General features: G+C 39.8%; 1 protein-coding gene and 1 pseudogene across 1 annotated transcript; one reads left to right on the forward strand and one right to left on the reverse strand.

The window, feature by feature from the left end:
* Positions 1–382: 382 nt before the first annotated feature.
* On the reverse strand, positions 383–1,673 carry LOC140531990 (olfactory receptor 10P22-like; annotated as a pseudogene).
* A 12,580-nt stretch (positions 1,674–14,253) lies between these two features.
* Positions 14,254–15,183, forward strand: LOC140531428 (olfactory receptor 10P22-like). Its single transcript, XM_072650376.1, has one exon. It carries the CDS (start codon positions 14,254–14,256, stop codon positions 15,181–15,183), a length of 930 nt encoding a protein of 309 aa, XP_072506477.1.
* Positions 15,184–21,450: the final 6,267 nt, after the last annotated feature.

Below are 21,450 nucleotides of genomic sequence, written 5' to 3' on the forward strand. Positions count from 1 at the left end.
TTCATTAATCCATGTGAATCCATTTCAAACAGCAGCACTGAACTCAGATATACTCAACACAAACAAATATTACCACAGAATTCAAGTCAAAGAATCATAGTGTCAGGAGGTCAGTATCCAGCTCGCAGCCTCCTCCACCTACACTGCCCTTCTACTTGAAGACTTCAAGACACACGTTTATGTCCTTCAGACATGGGCTTCCTAGTCCCTCTAGTCCAACCCATACCTGAATATCTCTCCAAGGGTGATCATTCAGCCCCCACTTGAAGCACCAATCAGAAAACAGCTACCAGATCAGCATTTTAGATGAAAACTGACAGAGATTCGTGGGATCTGAGAAAAGGAAGTGTGTCCTTCTGAAGGACCAGGCCCATGTCAGTCATCATCCTCCAGAAATCTCTTCACTGTGCAAAAGATCAAGGACTTCAGCCCCACCATCATGACCACCATTTGCAAAGATCAGGTCATGGTGGTGAAACATACTAAATATGCAGGATGAGACACATTTTGGGGTAAAATTGATTTAGGAATTGGTTTTCTTTGATTATATATGTGTGCATATGAATGTATGTATGTATATATATGTGTGTGTGTGTGTGTGTGTGTGTGTGTGTGTGTGTATACTTGTTTTTCTTTTTCCTTTACTGGAAGGTGGTGGCAGGAGCATGGCAGTATAAGATCAAATAATTGTATGTTAGTTGAAAATATAAAATTTAAAGGAAAAGCAAAGAACGACTTTGAAAAAGGAAGCCAAGCAAACCACTGGACCAGGTAAGAATTTGAAAGGTGTTTGGTTACCTTGAGCCTCAGGGCTCCCACCTGCTCATTGTTCCTCAGGGTACAGATAAAAGGTTTGAACATAGAGGGTACAACTGTGTAGGAAAGGGAGACAATTTACTCCATCTCCTGAGTAGCTCTGGCACTGGATCTCATGTAGGCAAGGGTGGCGGTCTTAAAGAATAGTGTGACAACCATTAGGTGGGAAGAGCAGGTAGAGAAGACTTTCTGGTGGCCCTGAGCAGAGGCTACTCCAAGGATGGTAATGAGAATTCGAACACAGGAAAACAGAATCAGAGCAAAGGGAGTCACAATAAAGAGCAGGGTGACAGCAATATTCCCAACCTCTCCTCAGAATGTGTCTCCACTTGCCAGTCTTAAAACAGGCAAAATGTCACATAGGAAGTAATGAACAATGTTGGTGCCTTGAAAGTGCAAGGTAAACATGAATACGAAGTGGATAGTGACTGTGAGATGCCAATCAGATAGAAAGAACCCACTATACCCATACACCTGCTGATTCATCAGCATGGCATAATGCAGGGGCTGACAAATGCAGTATGATGGTCATAGGCCATGCCATAGAGTACAAAGAAATACATCTGAGTGAAACAGCTGAAAGGAGACATGAAAGAATGTGAGAAGGTCAATCAGTATCCTAGGCATAACAGTTGTAGTATAAAGATCTCTATCATAGATAGATGTTGAAGGAAAATGTACATGGGAGTGCTCAGGGCTGGGTCTAGTAGGGTAAGGGTGATGACCAGGGAGTTGCCCAGCAAAGTGAACAAGTAGACAAAGAGCACTCCCCAAAAGAGGGCACTATGGTAGGCTCCCAAATATGAGAATCCCAACAAAATAAACTCAGTCACACTTGTCTCATTGGCATCATTCATGTACCCAAATCTACATGTGGGAGTTACTAATAGACACAAAGAAAAGAATGAAGTAGACGGACTGTTACATTAGCATCCAGGCTAGAGAAGACAAGAATTTCCCAAGTATGGAGACTGTGATGGATAAGTGGTGAGAAATTAGAATGTCCCTTCTGAGAAAATTAAAAATATATTTTTTTTTACTTATAAGGAGTAAAATGGAATTGAGACAGGAAGCAAGTTGCTGTCTAGAACACCAGTATGGTCCTTTCCACCTCACAAAGCCCTCAGTTCTATGGGCAGAAACCTCAGTCTTTGAGTATTAAAGGTAACTGGCAATGTGAACAGATGTAGGCAGGCATAAAGAAATATTATGAAGAAAGAAGGGCCAAAAAAAAAAAAGAGAAAAGAAAAGGAGAGAGAAAACAGAGAGAATGGAGAGAGTAGAGGAACACTTTGAGGCAGAAAGAGTGAAACATAGAAGAAAAAGACAAAGAGGGGGAGCTTTAAACTTTAGATATGATCCACATCACCCATGGGTTTCTCTCCCAGAACCCCTATGAGGTAACAGCTGCTAGCAGCCTTTCTCATGCGCTTCTCTGGTTTACTGTTCCTGAGTCAAAGTCCATGGGGAATCATGACCCCCAGAATGGGAAGAAGGAAAAAGGGAGATCAGACTGTAATCTAGAATAAAGAAGTAAATGACAATACAAGTTTGCTCTTAGGCCCTGAACTTCCTAAGGAGAAGTAAACAGTAGCTAACCAGTTCATTCTACTCCCTGAGATTCCTGCAATATAAGTACAGAGATCTGGGTCAGGAGACACCGCAGTCTCATCTCTGTCACACCAACTCCACCAAAAAGATTAGAGATGGAGAGAATACCTCAAGTCTATGGAGAAATGGAGGTCCAAAAAGAGGAAAATATACAAACAGTGTTACCCAGTGAGTCTAAGTCAGATGCCTTGGAGAATGCTAAGGACATGTGGATTCTCAAAATTCATGCCTGGTGGTCAAGATGAAAATCACCTGGTTTTTTCCCCTTAGCCTTTAGGCAGTTAATACTCCCACAAACTGAAGCAGTCAGAATTTGATTGACAAGTAAGTCTTCTTCTCTTGATGCAAAAGAAGGAAGCCACAAACCCAAATTGCTGTTAAGAATGTGCAGCTAGGTTTAAAAACTTTTCATGCAGGGCAAGCTGGCAAGTGGTCTGGCAGACAGATTGTATGGCAGTTTAGCTACTATGCTGGAAACCTGGAGATATAGCCACTATAAGCTGGAGCACAAGTAACCTAAGAGCAAAAGGAGCAGAATACAGAATAAGAAGGAAAATGGTGAGAGTAACTACTAACATATAATCTTAGACAAACTCCTTCAGATACTTCTAGAAAGAGAATCTGACCAAATTTTGGGGGTGCAGAATAATCCAACAGGACACAGACTGTAGCAGATTCACAGACCAGGACAGCCTAGCAAGTCCACTGGAAGGATCTGTTCTATGGGGGTGAGCCCATAGCACACAGTGCAGCACATCCTGCCACAGCAGCATGGCAGAATGGCGGAGCGGCAGCCCAGGGCAGGAGACCAGCAGAGCCTAGTAAGTGATAGCCGCTGAGCCCCAGGTATCAGCCACAGCCACTCCTGAGACTTTCAGCCCATATATTAAACGTCTGTAAGTCACCTACTTGAACTTCCTAGAGCCAAAATGGCAGAGTGATAGGTAAATGCTCTCTCCCCCTCTCCTTGTTGCCCTCGAAAAAAACATAAAATATTGCCCCAGAAAAATCCTGGATCAGTGGGATCAGCAGAAGGGGCAAACAGTCTCCTAGTACCTGAGGCTAGGAAAATAGCTAAGGGGGATTCCTCTTAGTGTGGCTGAGGCAAACTGGAAGGACAGGAATCCCAGGAAGGGTGGAAATTTGCACTAGTACCCAGGGGAAACCAGAAGACAATAGAGCAGCCAGGATCACCAAGCACTGAGCTTGTCTTTGCTCCAGCTCAGCTGAGGAGATGTCCTGTGACCAGACCACCTCTCCCTCACACTTAACAAACTAGCTCCAGGGCTGATCCAGAGAAACAAAAGAAAAAGAAAAAAATGCATCTGCCCTTATCTTTATCACACCAGTTAATTCAACACCAGGTTGTCCAGCTTCTAACTAAAAGAACCAGAAGCCACAACACAAAAATCCTCAACATCATGAGCAAGAAGAAGCAAAGCAAGCAGGAAAAGACCACAGAATCTTTCTATGAGGTCAAGGACCAAAACAGGAATACCAAAGAGGGCAATATTGAGACTGCACTCCCATCTGAAACTTCAGAAGGGACTATGAACTTCTAGCATGCACAAACAGCTCTCCTGGAACAGCTAAAGAAGGAAATAGAAGAAAAACTGGTTAATGATTTTAAAAGTATGAAAAAAGAACTCACTGAAAAGAATAGCTCTTTAGGAGTCTGACCAGACTTTGGAGGTGTAGAATCCAGTGGGTGACGGACTTTGACGGATTCGGAGCCCAGGCTGGACCGGAGGGTGCACGGGAGGGATCTGTTCCTCGGGGGACAGCGCAGTGCGGTCGGCGCGGCAGGGCGGAGGGGACCAGAGGAGCCCGAGAGTGGCGGGCGAGACCAGCGGAGCAGGAGATAAGCCAGGCCGAGCCGGTGAGAGCCGCTGAGTGCCAGACATCAGCGCAGCAGCCCTTGAAATCTTCAGCCTGAAGATGGACTTCGGTGGGTCACTACTTGAACTTCCAGGAACTGGGATGGCAGAGTGATCAGTAAGTGCTCTCTCCTCCCCCCTGATGACCGTGAGGGAACCATAAAATTCTTCCCCAGATTAATTCTGGATCAGCGGGAACAGCAGAAGGGGGCGGGTGGTCTCATAACACCAGAGGCTGGAAAAGTGGCAAAGGGGGATTCTTCTTACTGTGGTGGAGGCGATCTGGAGGGACAGACGACCCAGGGCAGAGAAAATTCGCACTGAGACCCAGGCAAGCCTCAGAGCCGGGAGACGAGCCCCAGGAGGGGCGGGAACACACGTTAGCTTCTAGGCATGCCCCAGCCCTCCAGGGGAAAAGGGAAGACAATAGGGAAGCTGGGATCACCATCCCCTGACCTTGCCTTTGCCTCAAGTCAGCTGAGGAGATAGCCTGAGACCAGACCACACCTCCCACACACCTAACAAGCTAACCCCAGGGTTGATCGGGGAAACAAAAAACAAAAGCCTGCTTTTAGCCCAGACACACATCAGCTCAACTTAAAGATCTGTACCTTCTGACTGAAAGAACCAAAAGCTACAACACTCAGCCAACATCATGAATCGGAAAAAGCAGACGAAAAGTGAAAAAACCATAGAATCTTTCTATGGGGATAAGGACCAAAACACAAACACCAAAGAGGTTAGAGCTGAGACTGTACTTCCATCTGAAACCTCATATGGGACTATGAATTTCTCACAAGCACAACTAGATTACCTGGAACGTCTGAAGAAGGATATAAAAGAAAAACTGGCCAATGATTTTAAAACTATAAAAGAATAGCTCTTTAAAAAGGAAAATTGAACAAATGGAAAAGGAAGCAAAAAACCTAACTGGGAAAATTGGACAAATGGAAAAGGAAGTGCAAAAACTAACTGGAGAAAATAATCCTTTAAACAGAATAATTGGACAGATGGAAAAGGAGATGCAAAAGCTAACTGAAGAAAACAATTTGATAAAAATAAGAATTGGTCAAGTTAAAACTAATGATACTATGAGATATCAAGAATCAGTTAAAATCTAAAGAATGAAAAGACAGAAGAAAATGTAAAATATCTACTTGGAAAAGCAACTGACCTGGAAAATAAATCTAGGAGACAAAATTTAAGAACTACTGGTCTATCAGAAAGCCATGATTAAAAAAAAGTAGTCTGGACAATATCTTCCAAGAAATCATCAAGGAAAACTGCCCAGTAGTGCTAGATTCAAAGGACAAAATAATCATCTAAAGAATCCACTGTTCACTTCCCAAAAGGGATCCCAAACGAAAAACACCAAGAAGTATTGTTGCCAAATTCCAGAACTACAAGGTGAACTAGAAAATTCAACAGGCAGTCAGAAAGAAACCATTCAAATATCGAGGAGCTACAGTCAGGATCACACAGGACCTTGAAGTTTCTACATTAAAAGATCTAAGGAAGTAAAATATGATATTCCATAAGGCAAAGGAGCCGGGACTACCACCAAGGATCAATTACCCAGCAAAATTCAGCATAACATTTTAGGCAAGAAGATGGACATTCAAACAAATAAATAATTTCCACATCTTCCTAACAAAAAGGCCAGGACTCAATAGAAAATCTATCTTCAAACAAAGGTCTCAGGAGAGGTATAAAAAGGTAAACAGGAGAAAGAAAAACTTGTAACTCAACTTGGGCAAACTGTTTACCTCCCTATAAGGGAAGATGATACTTGTTAATCTTGAGAATTGTACATCTGTTATGAAATATAAAAGGGATATACAGAGATAGAGGGAACAGGTATAAAGTAAATGATGTGGTGATAAAAATGTGATTTAAGCATTTGAATGGATTGTAACAGGAAATGTGAAAAGAAAGAAGCAGAAAATGGTAAATTACATCACAGAAAGTGGTACAAAATTATATTATACTAAAGGGAAACAGGGGAGGGAGATGAACATTGTTTGAGAGGTACTCTCATCTGATTTGGTTCAATGAGGGAACAATAAACTTAATTAAGATGTAAATCTACCTAGTTCTATAGGCAGTAGGAGGGGAAGGGGGAAGAAAGGAGAGGGGAAGATAAAAGGGAGGGAAGAAGCAATAAGGGTAAAGGGGAGTAAAAGGGAAGGGGACTGAAAGAAGGAAGGGAAGGCTACAGAAGGTGGTGGTCAAAAGTGAAAACTCTATTGAGGAGGGGAAGGGGGATGGGAGAACTAAAAGAACAAATGGTGGAAAAGAGGATAGAGGGAAAGACACAGATTGTAATCATAACTGTAAATGTAAATGGAATGAGATCTCCACTAAAATGGAGATGGATAGCAGAATGAATTAAAAGCCCTAATCCAACAATATGTTTTTTACAAGAAATACATTTGAAATGGGGTGATGCACAAAGGATAAAAGTTAAAGGTTGGAGCAGTATATATTGGGCTTCAGCTGACATAAGAAAAGCACGGGTAGCAGTCCTAATCTCAGGCAAAGAAAAAGCAGAAATAGACCTGATCAAAAGAGATAAGGAAGGAAACTATACCCTGCTAAAAGGCACCATAGACAATGAAGTAATATCGTTACTAAACATGTATGCTCCAAGTGATACAGCATGTAGATTCTTAGAAGAGAGGTTGCAGTAGTTGCAGGAAGAAATAGACGGAAAACTATACTAGCAGGGGGACCTCAACCTCCCTTTCTCTGAACTTCATAAATCTAACCTCAAAATAAACAAGAAAGAAGTTAAGGAGTTATCCAGAGAGATAAGATAAGATAAGACAGCTATGATAGATCTCTGGAGAAAATTGAATGGGGATAGAAAGGAATGTACCATTTTCTCAGTGGTACATGGCACATATGCAAAAATTGACCATGTTCTAAGGCATAAAAACCTCACAATTCAGCGCAGAAAGACAGAGATAATCAAGGAATCCTTCTCAGATCATAATGCAGTAAAAATTATATCTAAAAAAACGCCATGGAAAGATAAACCAAAAATTAATTGGAAACTAATTAATATAATCCAAAAAAAGAAATGAATCAAACAACAAATCAGAGAAACAAACAACTTCATTTAAGAGAGTGACAACAATGAGACAAACTACCAAATCTCATGGGATACTGAAAAAGCAGTTTTTAGGGGAAGTTTTATATTTTTGAATTGAATGCCTACATGAATAAAATAGAGAAAGAGGAGATCAGTGACTTGGGCATGCAGGTGAAAAAGCTAGAAAAAGAACAAATTGAAAATCCTCAAGTAAATAACAAATTAGAAATACTAAAAACCAAAGGAGAGATTAATAAAATTGGCATTAAGAAAACTATTGAATTAATAAATAAAACCAATAGTTGGTTTTATGAAAAAACTAATAAAATTGATAAACCTTTGGTCAATTTGATAAAAACAAGAAAGAAGAAAATTAATTACTGATATCAGAAATGAAAGGGGTGAACTCACCTCCAACGAGGAGGAAATTAAAACAATAATTAGAAATTACTTTGCCCAAACTTATGCCCACAAATTCGACAATCTAAATGAGATGGATGAATATTTTAAAAGATACAAATTGCCCAGATTAACAGAAGAGGAAGTTGAATACTGAAACAACCTCATCTCAGAAAAAGAAATTGAACAAGTCATCAATGACCTCCCTAGAGAAAAAAATCTCCAGGGCCGGATGGATTTACAAGTGAATTCTATCAAACATTTAAAGAACAGTTACTTCCAATACTATATAGGCTATTTTTGAAAATTGGGGAAGAAGGAGTCCTCCTAGATTCTTTTTATGATACAAATATGGTTTTATACCTAAATCTGGAAGAGACAAAACAGAGAAAGAAAATTATAGACCAATTTCTCTAAGGAATATAGATGCAAAAATTTTAAATAAGATTTTAGCAAAATGAATACAGCAACTTATCACAAGAATAATACACTATGATCAGGTAGGATTCATACCAGGAATGTAGGGCTGGTTCAATATTAGGAAAATTATTAGTATTATTGATCATATAAATAACAAAATTAATAAAAATCACATGATTATCTCAATACATGCAGAAAAAGCTTTCGGTAAAGTACAACACCCATTCCTATTAAAAACGTTGGAGAACATAGGAATAAAGGGAATTTTCCATAAAATAATAAGCAGTATCTTCCTAAAACCTTCAGCAAGCATTATATGCAATAGAGATAAGATGCATGCATTTCCAATAAGATCAGGGATGAAACAAGGATGTCCATTATCATCACTATTATTCAATATTGTACTAGAAATGTTAGCTGTAGCAATTAGACAAGATAAAGAAATTGAAGGAATAAAAACAGGCAAGAAAAACACTAAGTTATCACTCCTTGCAGATGATATGACGATATACTTAGAGAATCCCAGAGATTCAAGTGAAAGCTACTTGAAATAATAAACAACTTTGGCAAAGTGGCAAGATACAAAATAAACCCACACAAATCTTCTGCATTTCTATATATTAGTAACAAAGTACAAGAGCAAGAGATAGGAGGAGAAATCCCATTTAAAGCTAGGGTAGACGCTATAAAGTATTTGGGAGTTTACCTGCCAAAACAAACCCAAGGACTATATGAACACAATTACAAGACACTTCTTGCACAAATAAAGTCAGATTAAGTGGAAAAATATCAGTTGCTCATGGGTAGGCCCAGCCAATATAATAAAAATGACAATTCTACGTAACTTAATTTACTTATTTAGTGCCATACCAGTTAAACTATCAGATAATTATTTTCTAGAGGTGGATAGAATAATATTAAAATTCATCTGGAAGAACAAAAGTTCCAGAATGTCAAAGGGACTAATGCAAAGAAATGCTAAGGAAGGTGGCCTAGCTCTACCAAATCTCAAATTGTATTATAAAGCAGCAATTATCAAAACCACTTGGTATTGGCTAAGAAACAGAAGGGCAGATGAGTGAAATAGGCTAGGTACTCAAGACACAGTGGGCAAGAAATACAGCAACCTCCTATTTGATAAAACCAAGGATCCCAGCTTCTGTGATAAGAACTCACTGTTCGACAAAAATTGCTAGAAAAAGTGGATAAACATGTGGTGGAAACTAGGCATAGACCCATGCCTGACACCATACACAAGAATAAAGTCCAAATCAGTACACGATCTAGGTATAAAGACTGACACCATGGACACCATGGATTTATGGAGAAGTGAAAAATTTTTGACTAACTATCCTAATAGTGAAAAAGGTCTAATGATTTTCAAATAACATCTTCCCATGTAGTAACGTAAACATTTCAACTTTAATGAGTTCCTTAAGGCTTTTCCTTCCTATTTACCTTTTAGTTTTTCTTTGGATGCTTGTATTTGAAAATCAAATTTTCTATTCAGCTCTGCTCTTTTCAACAAGAAAGTTAGGAAGTCCTCTATTTCATTGAAATTCCATTTTTTTAACCTGAAGTATTACACTCAGTTTTGCTGTGTAGGTGATTACTGGTTTTACTCCTATCTCCTTTGGCTTCTGGAATATCATATTCTAAGCCCTTTCAGCCCGTAGTGTAGAAGCTGCTAAAATCTGTGCTATCCTGACTGTATTTATGCAATACTTGAATTGTTTCCTTCTGACTGCTTGTAATATTTTCTCCTTGACCTGGGAACTCTGGAATTTGACTTAATATTCCTGAGAGCTTTTCTTTTGGGATTTCACTCAGAAGGTGATATCAGTGAAATCTTTCCATTTCTATTTTACCCTCTCATTCTAGAATATTAGGGCAGTTTCCCTTGATAATTTCTTGGAAAACAATACTTGGCTCTTTCTTTGATCATGGTTTTCAGGTACATCAATAATTTTAAAATTATATGTCCTGGATCTAACATCCAGGTCCTTTGTTTTTCAAATGAGATATTTCACATTGTCTTCTTTTTTTTTCATTCTTTTGGTTTTGTTTTTATAATTTATTATTTCCTCATAAAGTAATTAGTTTCCATCTGCTCCAGTCTCATTCTTAATGAACTATTTGCTTCAGTAAACTTTTGAATCTCACTTTCCATTTGGCCAATTCTGTTTTTCAGGCATTCTTATCCTCATTGTCTTTTTACACCTCTTTTACCATTTGCGTTAGTGTATTGTAAAGGTGTTATTTTATTCCGCATATTTTGGATCTCTTTTAGCAAGCTGTTGACTCTCTTTTAATGATTTCCTTTCATTACTCTAATTTCTCTTCCCAATTTTTCCTCCACATCTCTTACTTTATTTTCAAAATACTTCTTGAGTTCTTCCATGGCCTGAAACCATTGCATATATTTTTTTGGAAGTTTTGAATGTAGAAGCCTTGACTTTTATATTTTCCTCTGATGGTATGCATTGTTGTTCCTCATCTAAAAGGATGGAAGAAAATATATTTTCACCAGGTAAGTCACCTTCTATAGTCTTATTTTTTCCTTTTTTTTTTGGTCATTTTCCCAACCAGTTACTTGACTTTTGAGTCCTTTGTCAAGTGGAGGTATACTCTGGGACCTGTAAGTTCACAGTTCCTCCAAGGTGGCACAGTCAAGGGAGAAGCATTTACTCCTCTCCTGGCCTGTGTTCTGGTCTGTGAGCAACCACAAGTACTTTTTTCTGCCCAGGATCTGTAAGTAAGATTCCCTCTCCACAGCCACCACCAGTTCCACCATGTCAGCTCTCTGCCTCACCCCAGGACTGCCAGTTAGAACTGAGATCCACATCAGATCTTTAATTCCCCCAGGGTTTTTCAAGCAAGGGCTCTGAAAGTGGATGGTGCTGCCACCTTTGGTTCAGGGCTGGGGCCAGACCACACTCCTCTCTCACCTAGAGGAAAGAGCTTTCTTACTGATCTTTGAAGCTGTTTTTGATGTTTGTGTGTGTGAAATCTAGGAATTACAGCTGCTACTCACGATTTCACTCCCTGAAACCTGCTACATTACTGTCTATACTGTATGGTCAAGACTAAGCTGAGCTCCTGTCTAAGCCTGGTGAAACAGACCTTTCCTTTCAGCCTTCCAGGCTCTCTTGGAGAAGGAAATCTCTTTCACTGTGCTGTTTTGTGCCTTCTGCTGCTCTAGAACTTGTTTAGAGTTTTTTCACAGGTATTTTATGGGCTCTCAGGGGAGGGCTAGAGGAGGTCCATCCTTCTACACCCCCATCTTGACTCTGTCCCGTAGTTGAAAAACTTAAACAAATGTCAGCATTAATTTCTATTAAAAATCCATGGACAGTTTTCATGTAAATATTAATACATTAATTCACAGACTGCGGTAAGAAAGGTGCTTTGTTAACTTTAAAGTGATATATGTATATATATATATATATATATGTGTGTATATATATGTATATATATATATATTCACATGCATATATCACCAACTGTATACAGCTTATATAATATATGTTTTGGGTAATCTGTGTGGAGGGGTTGATTAGGTCACCCCTGGTCAATTAAGTTTCCATCAAGCCACATGATGACATTTCAGAATGTAAGGAGCAGATAACTAAATTCATCCTTCATGTCTGAAGATGACTTTGTTTTGAGTGATGGAGGGCTGTGCAAGGTTCCCAACCTCACTATCTCCTCCTAAGCCATCTGAGTCCAGTAACTACATATTCATCAGGATGACTGGAGATGGTCCAGGATACAGTGGGAGACATTGGCCTTTTAAGGCTGGCCTTTTCAGGTACTCACTTAGAGTGAGGTAATGCCCATTGAGTGAATAGGCCTCTTTAAGAAGCAGTCAGGTAATTGCCCTTTGGATGAACACAAGGAAAAACCACTCAACCAACTGAAAATGTTACTAGTGCTTCTCAGTCTTAAGGCAGCCATTAAGTGGAGCTTAGAAAGGGATCTATTGTTGTCCAGCCCATGGGCTTTAGAGTACCCTATGTTTAATGTTTTTGGAATGAGAAGGAAGGAAGGAAGCACATCTAGCCAGTAAACCCCCAAATTCCAAAGGAAGTGTAGAGGGAGACTGAAGGGAGAGGATAAGTTGGGCTACCCAGCTAGCTGGGTCCTCACTCAGGAAGCTCTGTCTACTCACACTCTCTGTCTGTTCTTAATTTCTGAAGAAGATCATGACATCAGAGAAAAGATGACATGACTTGCACCTGACTTTGTTTTGAGTGAGGGAGTGCTGTGCAAGGTCACCAATCTCACCAAGGCAGCAAAGTGTTAACATGTTTCCCTTTCAGATTTTGGAGTGATTGCACTTACAGTTTGAGTGGCTCTCCATTAGGAGATGGAAAGAAATGCTTCAGTCCATGTCAGGGAAGCTTGTATCTCTGGTCATAGAAGAATAACCTAGTCCATGGAAGGGAGATCTCTGCTAATCCAGATGAGAGCTAGATGGAAGAACCTAGCTCATGCAAGAGCATCAAAACTCTCAGTATTGCCTGCATTGCCCAGTTTTAGTTACTCTCCTTGTCTTAGTATCTTAGCTTTTCCTCCACTGCCAATTTACTGGCAGTGGTAGTGGCTGAAACTGGCAGCTGCTGTGTCAGGAAGGCCCCAACATTACTTCTGCTGGTGGCATCTCCCACTTTCCTCTTGCCTGTATTCTTCTTTTTACTCTAACCTTCCAGCTTATAGTGGTAACTATGGCTATCTCTAGATTCCCATCACAATTGCCTTGCTGTCATGCCATTTGTCTGCCAAGCTTCTGGCCAACTTGCCTTGAATTGATTTTTCAAAAAAATTTTCCTCAGTTCCACATTCTTAAGAGCAATGTGGGCTTGCATCTTCCTCACTTTGTATCAAGAGAAGAAGTCTTGTTTGTCCATCAAATTCTGGTTGCTTCAGTATGTGTTGAGTGTTAACTGCCTAAAGGCTGAGGGGAGGAAAACTACATGATTTCCATCTTGACCAGCAGGCATGCATCTTGAGAATTCACATTTCCCAACATCCTCCAAGGGCATCTACCTCAGACTCAGTGGGTCACACTGGGTGTGTATTTGCCTCTTTCTGCAACACTCCTCCATAGGCTTGAGATATTTTCTCCCTCTCTAATCTTTTTGGTGGAGTATGGGTGACAGAGATGAGACTGATGTGTCTCCTGACCCAGACCTCTATACCTACCTTGCAGGTAACTCATGTAGTAGAAGGAATTGAGTAGCTACTGTTTACTTCTCCTTGGGAGAGTCAGAGCCTAAGGACAGAGTTTCCCTTCTCACTTCCTTCTTTCTTCTAGATTACAGTCTGATTTCCCTTTTTCCTGCTTCCCACTTTGGGCATCATTTTTCCCCGTGGGTTTTGGCTCAGGGACAATAAACAAGAGAATCACATGGGAATGGCTGGTAACAGTTGTTACCTCTAATTGGGGTTTCAGGAGTGTCACCCATGGGTGATGGGAATCATATCTAAAGTATAAAGCTTCCCCTACTCTTTCTCTTTATTTTACGTGTCACTCTGTCTGCTTCAAAGTGTTCCTCTCTTTATTTTGTGCTGTCTTCATACTTTTTCTTTTTATCTCTTTCCTCCTCTCCTCTCTCCTCTTTCTCATCTTTTCTTTTCTTCCTCTCTTTTCTCACCCTCTCATATTTCTCTATTCCTTTCTATATCTGTTCACATATTCCATTACCTTTAATACTGAAAGACTGAGCTTTTTGCCCATATTAAACGAGAGTTTTGTGAGGTGGAAAAAAACACCTTGATGTTACATACAGCAACCTGTTTCCAGGCTAGACCATATTTACTTTTGATAAGTTAAAATATGATTTGTATTATATTATTCTCAGATAGGACATTCTAATATCTCAGTCCTCATCCATCACCATCTCCACACTTGGAAAATTCTTGTCTTCTATCACCTAGATCTCTCTTACTGAAGCAGTTTTTCTATTTCTTTTTCTTCTTTGGGCCTACGAACAACTCCTTTTTCATCCTTTCCCTGGATGCAGATTTAGGGACATGGATGATGCTAATGGGACAACAGTGACTGAGTTTATTTTGTTGGGATTCTCATATTTGGGGGCCTACCAGGGTGTTCTCTTTTGGGGAGTGCTGTTTGTCTATTTGGTCACTTTGTTAGGCAACTCTCTGATCATCATCCTTACCCTGCTGGACCCAGCCCTGAGCACTCCCATGTACTTTTTCCTTCGACACCTATCTATGGTAGAGATACTCTACACTACAACTATTGTGCCTAGGATGCTGACTGATCTCCTCTTCTCACATCCTGTCATGTCTCCTGGCAGTTGCTTCACTCAGATGTATTTCTTTGCCCTCTTTGGCATTGCTGAATGTTTCCTGCTCACTGCCATGGCCTATGACCGTTATGCTGCCATTTGTCAACCCCTGCATTATGCCATGCTGATGAATCAGCAGATATGTGTGGGTATGGTAGGTGCTTCCTATCTAATGGGCATCATCACAGGCACCACCCACTCCATATTCATCTTTACCTTGCCATATCATGGTACTAACATTATTCATCACTTCCTGTGTGACATTTTGCCTGTTTTGAGACTGGCAAATGGAGACACATTCTGGGGGGAGGTTGGGAATCTTGCTGTCACTCTGCTCTTTATCATGACTCCCTTTGCTCTTATCCTGTTTTCCTATGTTAGAATTCTCATTACCATCCTTGGAGTAGCCTCTGCTCATGGTCGCCAAAAAGTCTTCTCTACCTGCTCTTCACACTTACTGGTTGTCACACTATTCTTTGGCACTGGGACCATTATCTACATGAGACCCAATGCCAATGCTACTCAGGACAGGGACCAAATCATCTCCCTTTTCTACACAGTTGTAACTCCCATGTTCAACCCTTTTATCTATACCCTGAGGAACAAAGAGGTCATGGGAGCCATGAGGCGCAAGATAACAAAACACCTTTGAAGACCCTGCATGGTCCATTGCTTTGCTGCGCTTCGTTTTTGGTAAGTTGATACATGATTCCTGATCTTTATTTTTGTTAATAATTATATTTTCAACTACCAACCACTTTTATTTGTTCTTCCTTCTTGCCCTGAAGGCATAACAAAATCACAGTCACTGTTTCAAATATGTAGATCAATGAAAACTTATTCCTATATTGACTTTGTCTGGAAATGTAACTCATTCTGCATGGTTAGTATTCTTCATCATGACCCTCATGACCTGGCCTTTTAAACTGAGGAGGGGACCTATGTGGCCTGAACCCCTAGATCTTTTGCCCAGAGGGGAGATTCCTGAGAGATTATGGCTGATATTGGCCTGGTCTGTAAGAGGGACATCCTACCTTTTCTGAATGTTTCAGGAATCTCTGTCAGTTTTCCTCTAAGTTACTAATCTGGTAACTGTGCTCAGGTTTGTGCTTCAAGTGGGGACTGAATAATCACTTTTGGAGGGATGTTCAGTATAAGTTGACTAGAACAACTATAAAGTCCACGTGTGAAGGACATAAACAGTGAAATCTCCAAGTAGAAGAGCAGTGCTTGGAGTGGAGGAGTCTGTGAACTGGACAGTGACCTCCTTAAGATTACTTTTAACACTGAGTTTCAGTGATTTGGATTCTTTGATTTTATTTGGGAGGTGTTCAGTATACACATGTGTGTTGAATCTAATGCTGCTGTTTGAGAGGGATTCACATGGATTAAGGGACACAATGTGAATGATTTAGTGTGATTATGATACACCAGCTTTGACACACCTTAGACACCATTTCCTGAGGGTTTGGGGTCCCTCCCCGCATTAGAACCTTGAAATGGAGTCCTCCTCTTCATGGTAAGACATTCCATTGGCTATTTTCTGTGCCAATAACTACTTTGGTGGTCAGAAATATCAGAGAATAAGCGCTATAAAAGTTCACCAGTGGCAGGGAGTACTCACATCAGTTTAAGAAGTACTCATTAAGTGCTTACTATGTGCAACACTTTGTGTAAGGTGCTGAGGACACAGACACAGAAATATAACAAGGTCTCCTTTAAGGAACTTAGATTTTACTGGAGGAGATGCAGAATTTAGCTTGATCTAAATTAGCAAGTAAATCTTGTTCACATTGCCCTTGTTTATATACAACTCTTCCACTTTCTAGCATCTGTCCACCACTTATCTCTAGGTTGAATTTTTCCTGAGATCCTTTTGGAATAATGAACTCCATGAGACTCTGAGTCCTGTTCTGAGCTTGAATGGATCCACAGCCTGTGTCTACAACCCTTTGTTATGAGATTAGGAGATCTGACCTATCCTCTATGTCTCATTCACTTTGCCCTATCTAAATAGATCACCCTATTGAGATCCTGGTGGTAGTTATTTTGTGATCCCTCAGGTCATTGTCTCTTTTTTCTCAAAGATATTGTTGTCAAACTCATAGTCCTATATACACACGCACACACGCACACACACACACGGAGACACACATACACACACTGTTTATATCTCTTAAACACCCTGGCTTCCCATTTCATTGACTCCTCAACTACCATGATCTGTACCTTTTCACCTCCTCTGTCTGTCTGTCTGTCTGTCTGTGTCTGTCTGTCTGTCTGTCTGTCTGTCTCTCTCTCTCTCTCCTTCTCTCTCTCTCTCTCTCTCTCTCTCTCTCTCTCTCACACACACACACACACACACACACACACACACACACACACACACACACATACCCACAGGGTAGTCACTTGTTATTTGGTATTTTCGATCTCATCAATTTTCACACAAGCTCTAGTATAAAATGCAGAATGTCAAAATCTTACATCTCTCCATGTCATTCACCCTTCCTAAATCCATTCTTTGTTTTTAAAGAAATTTTTCAATTATTTCAACCCTTAAGGATGTCCTTGAATAGTATCAGTTCTTCAAGTGTCTCTTGATTGCTAAATCCAAATCTCAGTTTTCATCTTTCTTGGTCTTTCTGCAGCTTGTGATGCTGTTGACTACATCCTCCTCCACTTTTCTCTTTTTAGTTTCAGTATTTTCTCCTGTTACTCCTTCTATCTAGAAGATTGCTTTTTGTTAGTCTCTTTTGTTGCATCTTCCTTCTTATTTCTCCCCTGTGAATAGATATACCTTATGCATCTCTCCTATTCCGCCCCTCCCATTTCTACACTCTTTTAAGTGGTCTTATAAACTCTTACAAATTCAATGATCATCTTTAAGCAGATCACTGTTCCTCCTTCATCCCTGTCAGATATCACTGTGACTGCTTTCCATCTGCATTTGAATGCCTCAGAGGCATCTCAAACTCAAGTCACCAAGTCCAAAATAGAATTAATTTTCTCTTCTTCTAAACCCACCTTCCTTCTTTTCTTATTTTTGTTGAGGGTACCACTGTCCTTCTGGGTTTGAAACCTCTGAGTCATCCTTAGGTCTTTTCTTCCCCTTGTGCCCTATATCAATCAATCACCTAGTTTTGTTGATTCTCTGTCCACAGTGTTGCTTGTATGCATTTCTTTCCCTCTACTTTTATGACCATTACCCTAATTCAGGCCTGCCTCACCTCTTGTGTGAACTGTAGCAATAGTCATCTAATTAATCTCCTTGTTTCCAGCCTCTCCCTTCCTGAACCCATCCTTCACACCATTACTAAACTGATATCTCTGAAGCATAGGTTTTTTTTTCTTTTTTGCATTCCTTTCCTTTTTTTGTGGTGGGGGTGCAATCAGGGTTAAGTGACTTGCTCAGGGGCACAGAGCTATTAAGTATCTGATGCTGAATTTGAACTCAGTTCTTGAATCCAGGGTCAGTGCCATATCTACTAGGTGCTCTAGCCTTTTAGATGCCTCCAGGCACAAGTTTAATCATGTCACTCTTCTGTTTAAGAATCTTTGGTGACAGTGTGTTCTAGGACAAAATACAAACTCCTTCATATGGTATTTAAAGCCACTCACAGTCTGACTCCAATCTCTTTTTCTACACTAAAGACACATTGCTCCCCATCATAGACTCTTATGTTTCAGGCAAACTGGACTGCTTGTTGTTCCTCAGACTTGATAGGACCACCTCTAACTTTCTACCTCTTTCCAGGATGTTTTTTAGGCTTAGAATATACTCCTTCCTCTCTTCTGTCTCTTAGAAGCCTTATCTCTCTATAAGGATTGGCTTGAGTGTAATGATGTCTTATGTGAAATCTTTACCTATCTCCCCTACCCTGCCAGTCATCAATATTACCACCTTGAAATATATATCTACATCTATATCTAGAGACACACACAATACGTATATAGGTATATATGCATGTGTATGTGAATATATATATATATATATATGCATACATAAATAATACATTTATATAAATATACATGTATATATATATGTGTGTGTATGTGTGTGTATATGTATGTATATTCTGTTAACTGTATACCTGCTCTTTTTCCACAGAAGAAAGTAAGATCCTTAAAGACAGAATGTGTCATTATTGTTTTTTATATCTATAATTCTAAACACGGTGGCACATAGTAGCACTAAATGGATATTTTAATTACATTTCTTTTTTCCTTTGATAATTATCCTATACCTCCATCTTGATACTTGGCTTGGGGTGCTTTAATCTGCTGTCCAGAGGGAACCAAGCACAACTCTGTCTCTTCTAGAATGAGCAGGTCTTATTGATGGTAAATTTGGAGCATGTAATTCCAGTTGCTAGCACGTATTCATAGTCATTAATTATAGTGCCAGAATACATTACCAGATAACCGGAGTGATATTTCTCACATGTACAAGCACCAGGTAGAATTTGTCGCACCATGAAGGTCAAGAAAATATGTTGTTTGATATCAACAATTGTTTGGTTTTTTATTGTAAAGGAGAGAAAAGGAAGGAAAGGAGCATTTCCTAAGTATCTCCCATTTGCTACGCACATGCTTTCCAAATATTTTCTGGGTAAATGATGAATTATGAATAGTTCTCAAGGCTCAGAAAGGATATCATATGGAAGACAAGGACACATAGTCATTTTTCTCTGCTTTGGATTGAGTAATGTGAGTGTAGAAGGAGGAGCTGATTCCAAAATCAAGGAAGAACTTTTTGATAAGGTTAGCTCCCATCTCAAAATGACTGCATTTCACCTTTTCAGACTTATTACTCATTTCACCTTTCACTCCCACTATCTTCCAGTTAAATTGGCTGTTCCTCACAAATGCCATTATATTTCCCATGCCTGTCTTTGCTTAGGATGTATTCCATTATGGAATACACTTTTTCCTCATATCCATCTCTTAGAATTTCTAGGTGCCTTCAAAACTCAGTTCAGTCTCCTATATTACCTCTTTGCTGATCTTCTCAGCTGTTAGTGTATTCTCCCTCCCCATCCAAATTAATTTCTGTTTATTTTGTGTTGGTTGTCTGGTTGTTGTCTTTTGTCCTTGAAGAAGATGTAAATACCATTTTTATGTTTGGGTCAAAGTACTCTGTGTCCAGTTGTGGCTGACAAGACCAATGAGTGTGGAAAGCTCTATCACGGGGAGGTTTACAAATAGTCCATAAAAACATTTGGAGTGGAGCCTCTGCTACAGTGTCTGGCATATAGTAAGTACTTAACATTTTATTGCTATTCCAGGTAAAGACAGCCACATTAAAGGTGCAGGGGACCCAACTCTCTCACCGTTACTCAACCAAAGATTTAACGTGATCGCCAGATCAAACAGTAATCCCCAATCCAAAATGATCCTTCAGAAAGTTGATTCATCCAGTCCAGGTTTACACAAAAGGATGAGCAGAGGCTAAGACCTTCAGAAGAGGAAACAGTCCAAAAGTTCAGGGAGGTTCCAGGAGGGCCCTGAGTCAGAAAACTCCAGCAATGAAGAGGATCAGTAGTAGGAGAAGAATTGTTCCCAGAGGGCATAGAAGAAGCAGAATCTTGACCTTGGAAGCCTCAGAGGGAAGAAAAGACTATCCAGTGTCCTGATCAGGAGCAGCCACCCACATAGCTTTGACCTCATAGTGAGAATGAAAGAGAAAGTGGCCTAAGGAGGTGATTTTAAAAAAAGGAAAAAAAAATGAGACTATATTAGCAGACAACAAAACAAGGAAAAAGGGGAGGGAGCTTACTATCTCACATAATCAGTGATTTTGATGAAGAATCTATTAATAAGGAGAAGGGCATGAGGGAAGGTGTGATGTGAACTTCACTTTCATATGAACTGTACAATTGAGGGTTTAGCATGGTTTCACTCAGACACACACACACACACACACACACACACATGCACACACAGAATTTTGGTGCACTAATACTTTCACCTCAACAGGGAAATATTGAGATAGTAGGAGAAGGGGGTGGTTTAGACGCAGGGTAGGAAAAGCAAAATAAAATCTAATGTGGTTGTGGTGGTTCATGAAAGGGAGATTAAGAAGAAAGAAAGAATGAGAATTTGAGATGCGGACTAGATAACAGGAGGAGGAGGAAGAGGGACAAAGAGATCACTTCGGTTAAAGATCATTTAGCAACCGCCTCTTTTTACCACCTTCCTTATAAGGAGAGGGTAAACATAAAGAAAAGAAAGAAAAACTGAAAGGACAGGATGGAGGGAAATACACAATTGATGATTATAACCACAAGCATGAATGGGATGAAGTCACTTAGAAAATGGAAGAAGGTAAGAATATAGTTTAGAAAGTAGAGCCCAACAAAATGTCTACAAGGAACACATAGATCTATATAGAATTATATTAAGAGGTTGGGTGGAAATTTAATTCTGTTTCAGGTGAATTTCATTTCATTTTTTTTTGGTGAATATAAAAAAGGAAAAATAGTGATCATGATTTCAGACAAAGCACCAGTAAAAAAATGATAGGATCAAAAGAGATAAACAGGGATACTTCATTCTACTTCAATTCATCATGAATAACAAATCAATATTACTACTTACTATATGAAGAGGAACCTAGAGGTAGCTGGGTGGTGCCTCTGGACAGAGTCTTGGGCCTGCAGTCAGGAAGACTACAGTCCAAATCTGACCTTAGACACCCACTAGCTTTGTAACCCTGGGTCCTCATATATTCCTTAATTATAAAACAGAAAAAACTAATATCTCCTACCTTCAAGACTTGTTATAAGAGTCAAATGAGAAAATTATAAAGTGTTCAGCACAGTTCTGGACTTGAAATTGGTGCTTAACAAGTGCTTATTTCCTTCCTTCCTATCTATCTAGCTGCACTGAATGGCATAGCTTCTGAATACCTCCATGC

Source organism: Notamacropus eugenii, chromosome 3 (genome assembly GCF_028372415.1).
Source record: "Notamacropus eugenii isolate mMacEug1 chromosome 3, mMacEug1.pri_v2, whole genome shotgun sequence".
Lineage (NCBI taxonomy): Eukaryota > Metazoa > Chordata > Mammalia > Diprotodontia > Macropodidae > Notamacropus > Notamacropus eugenii.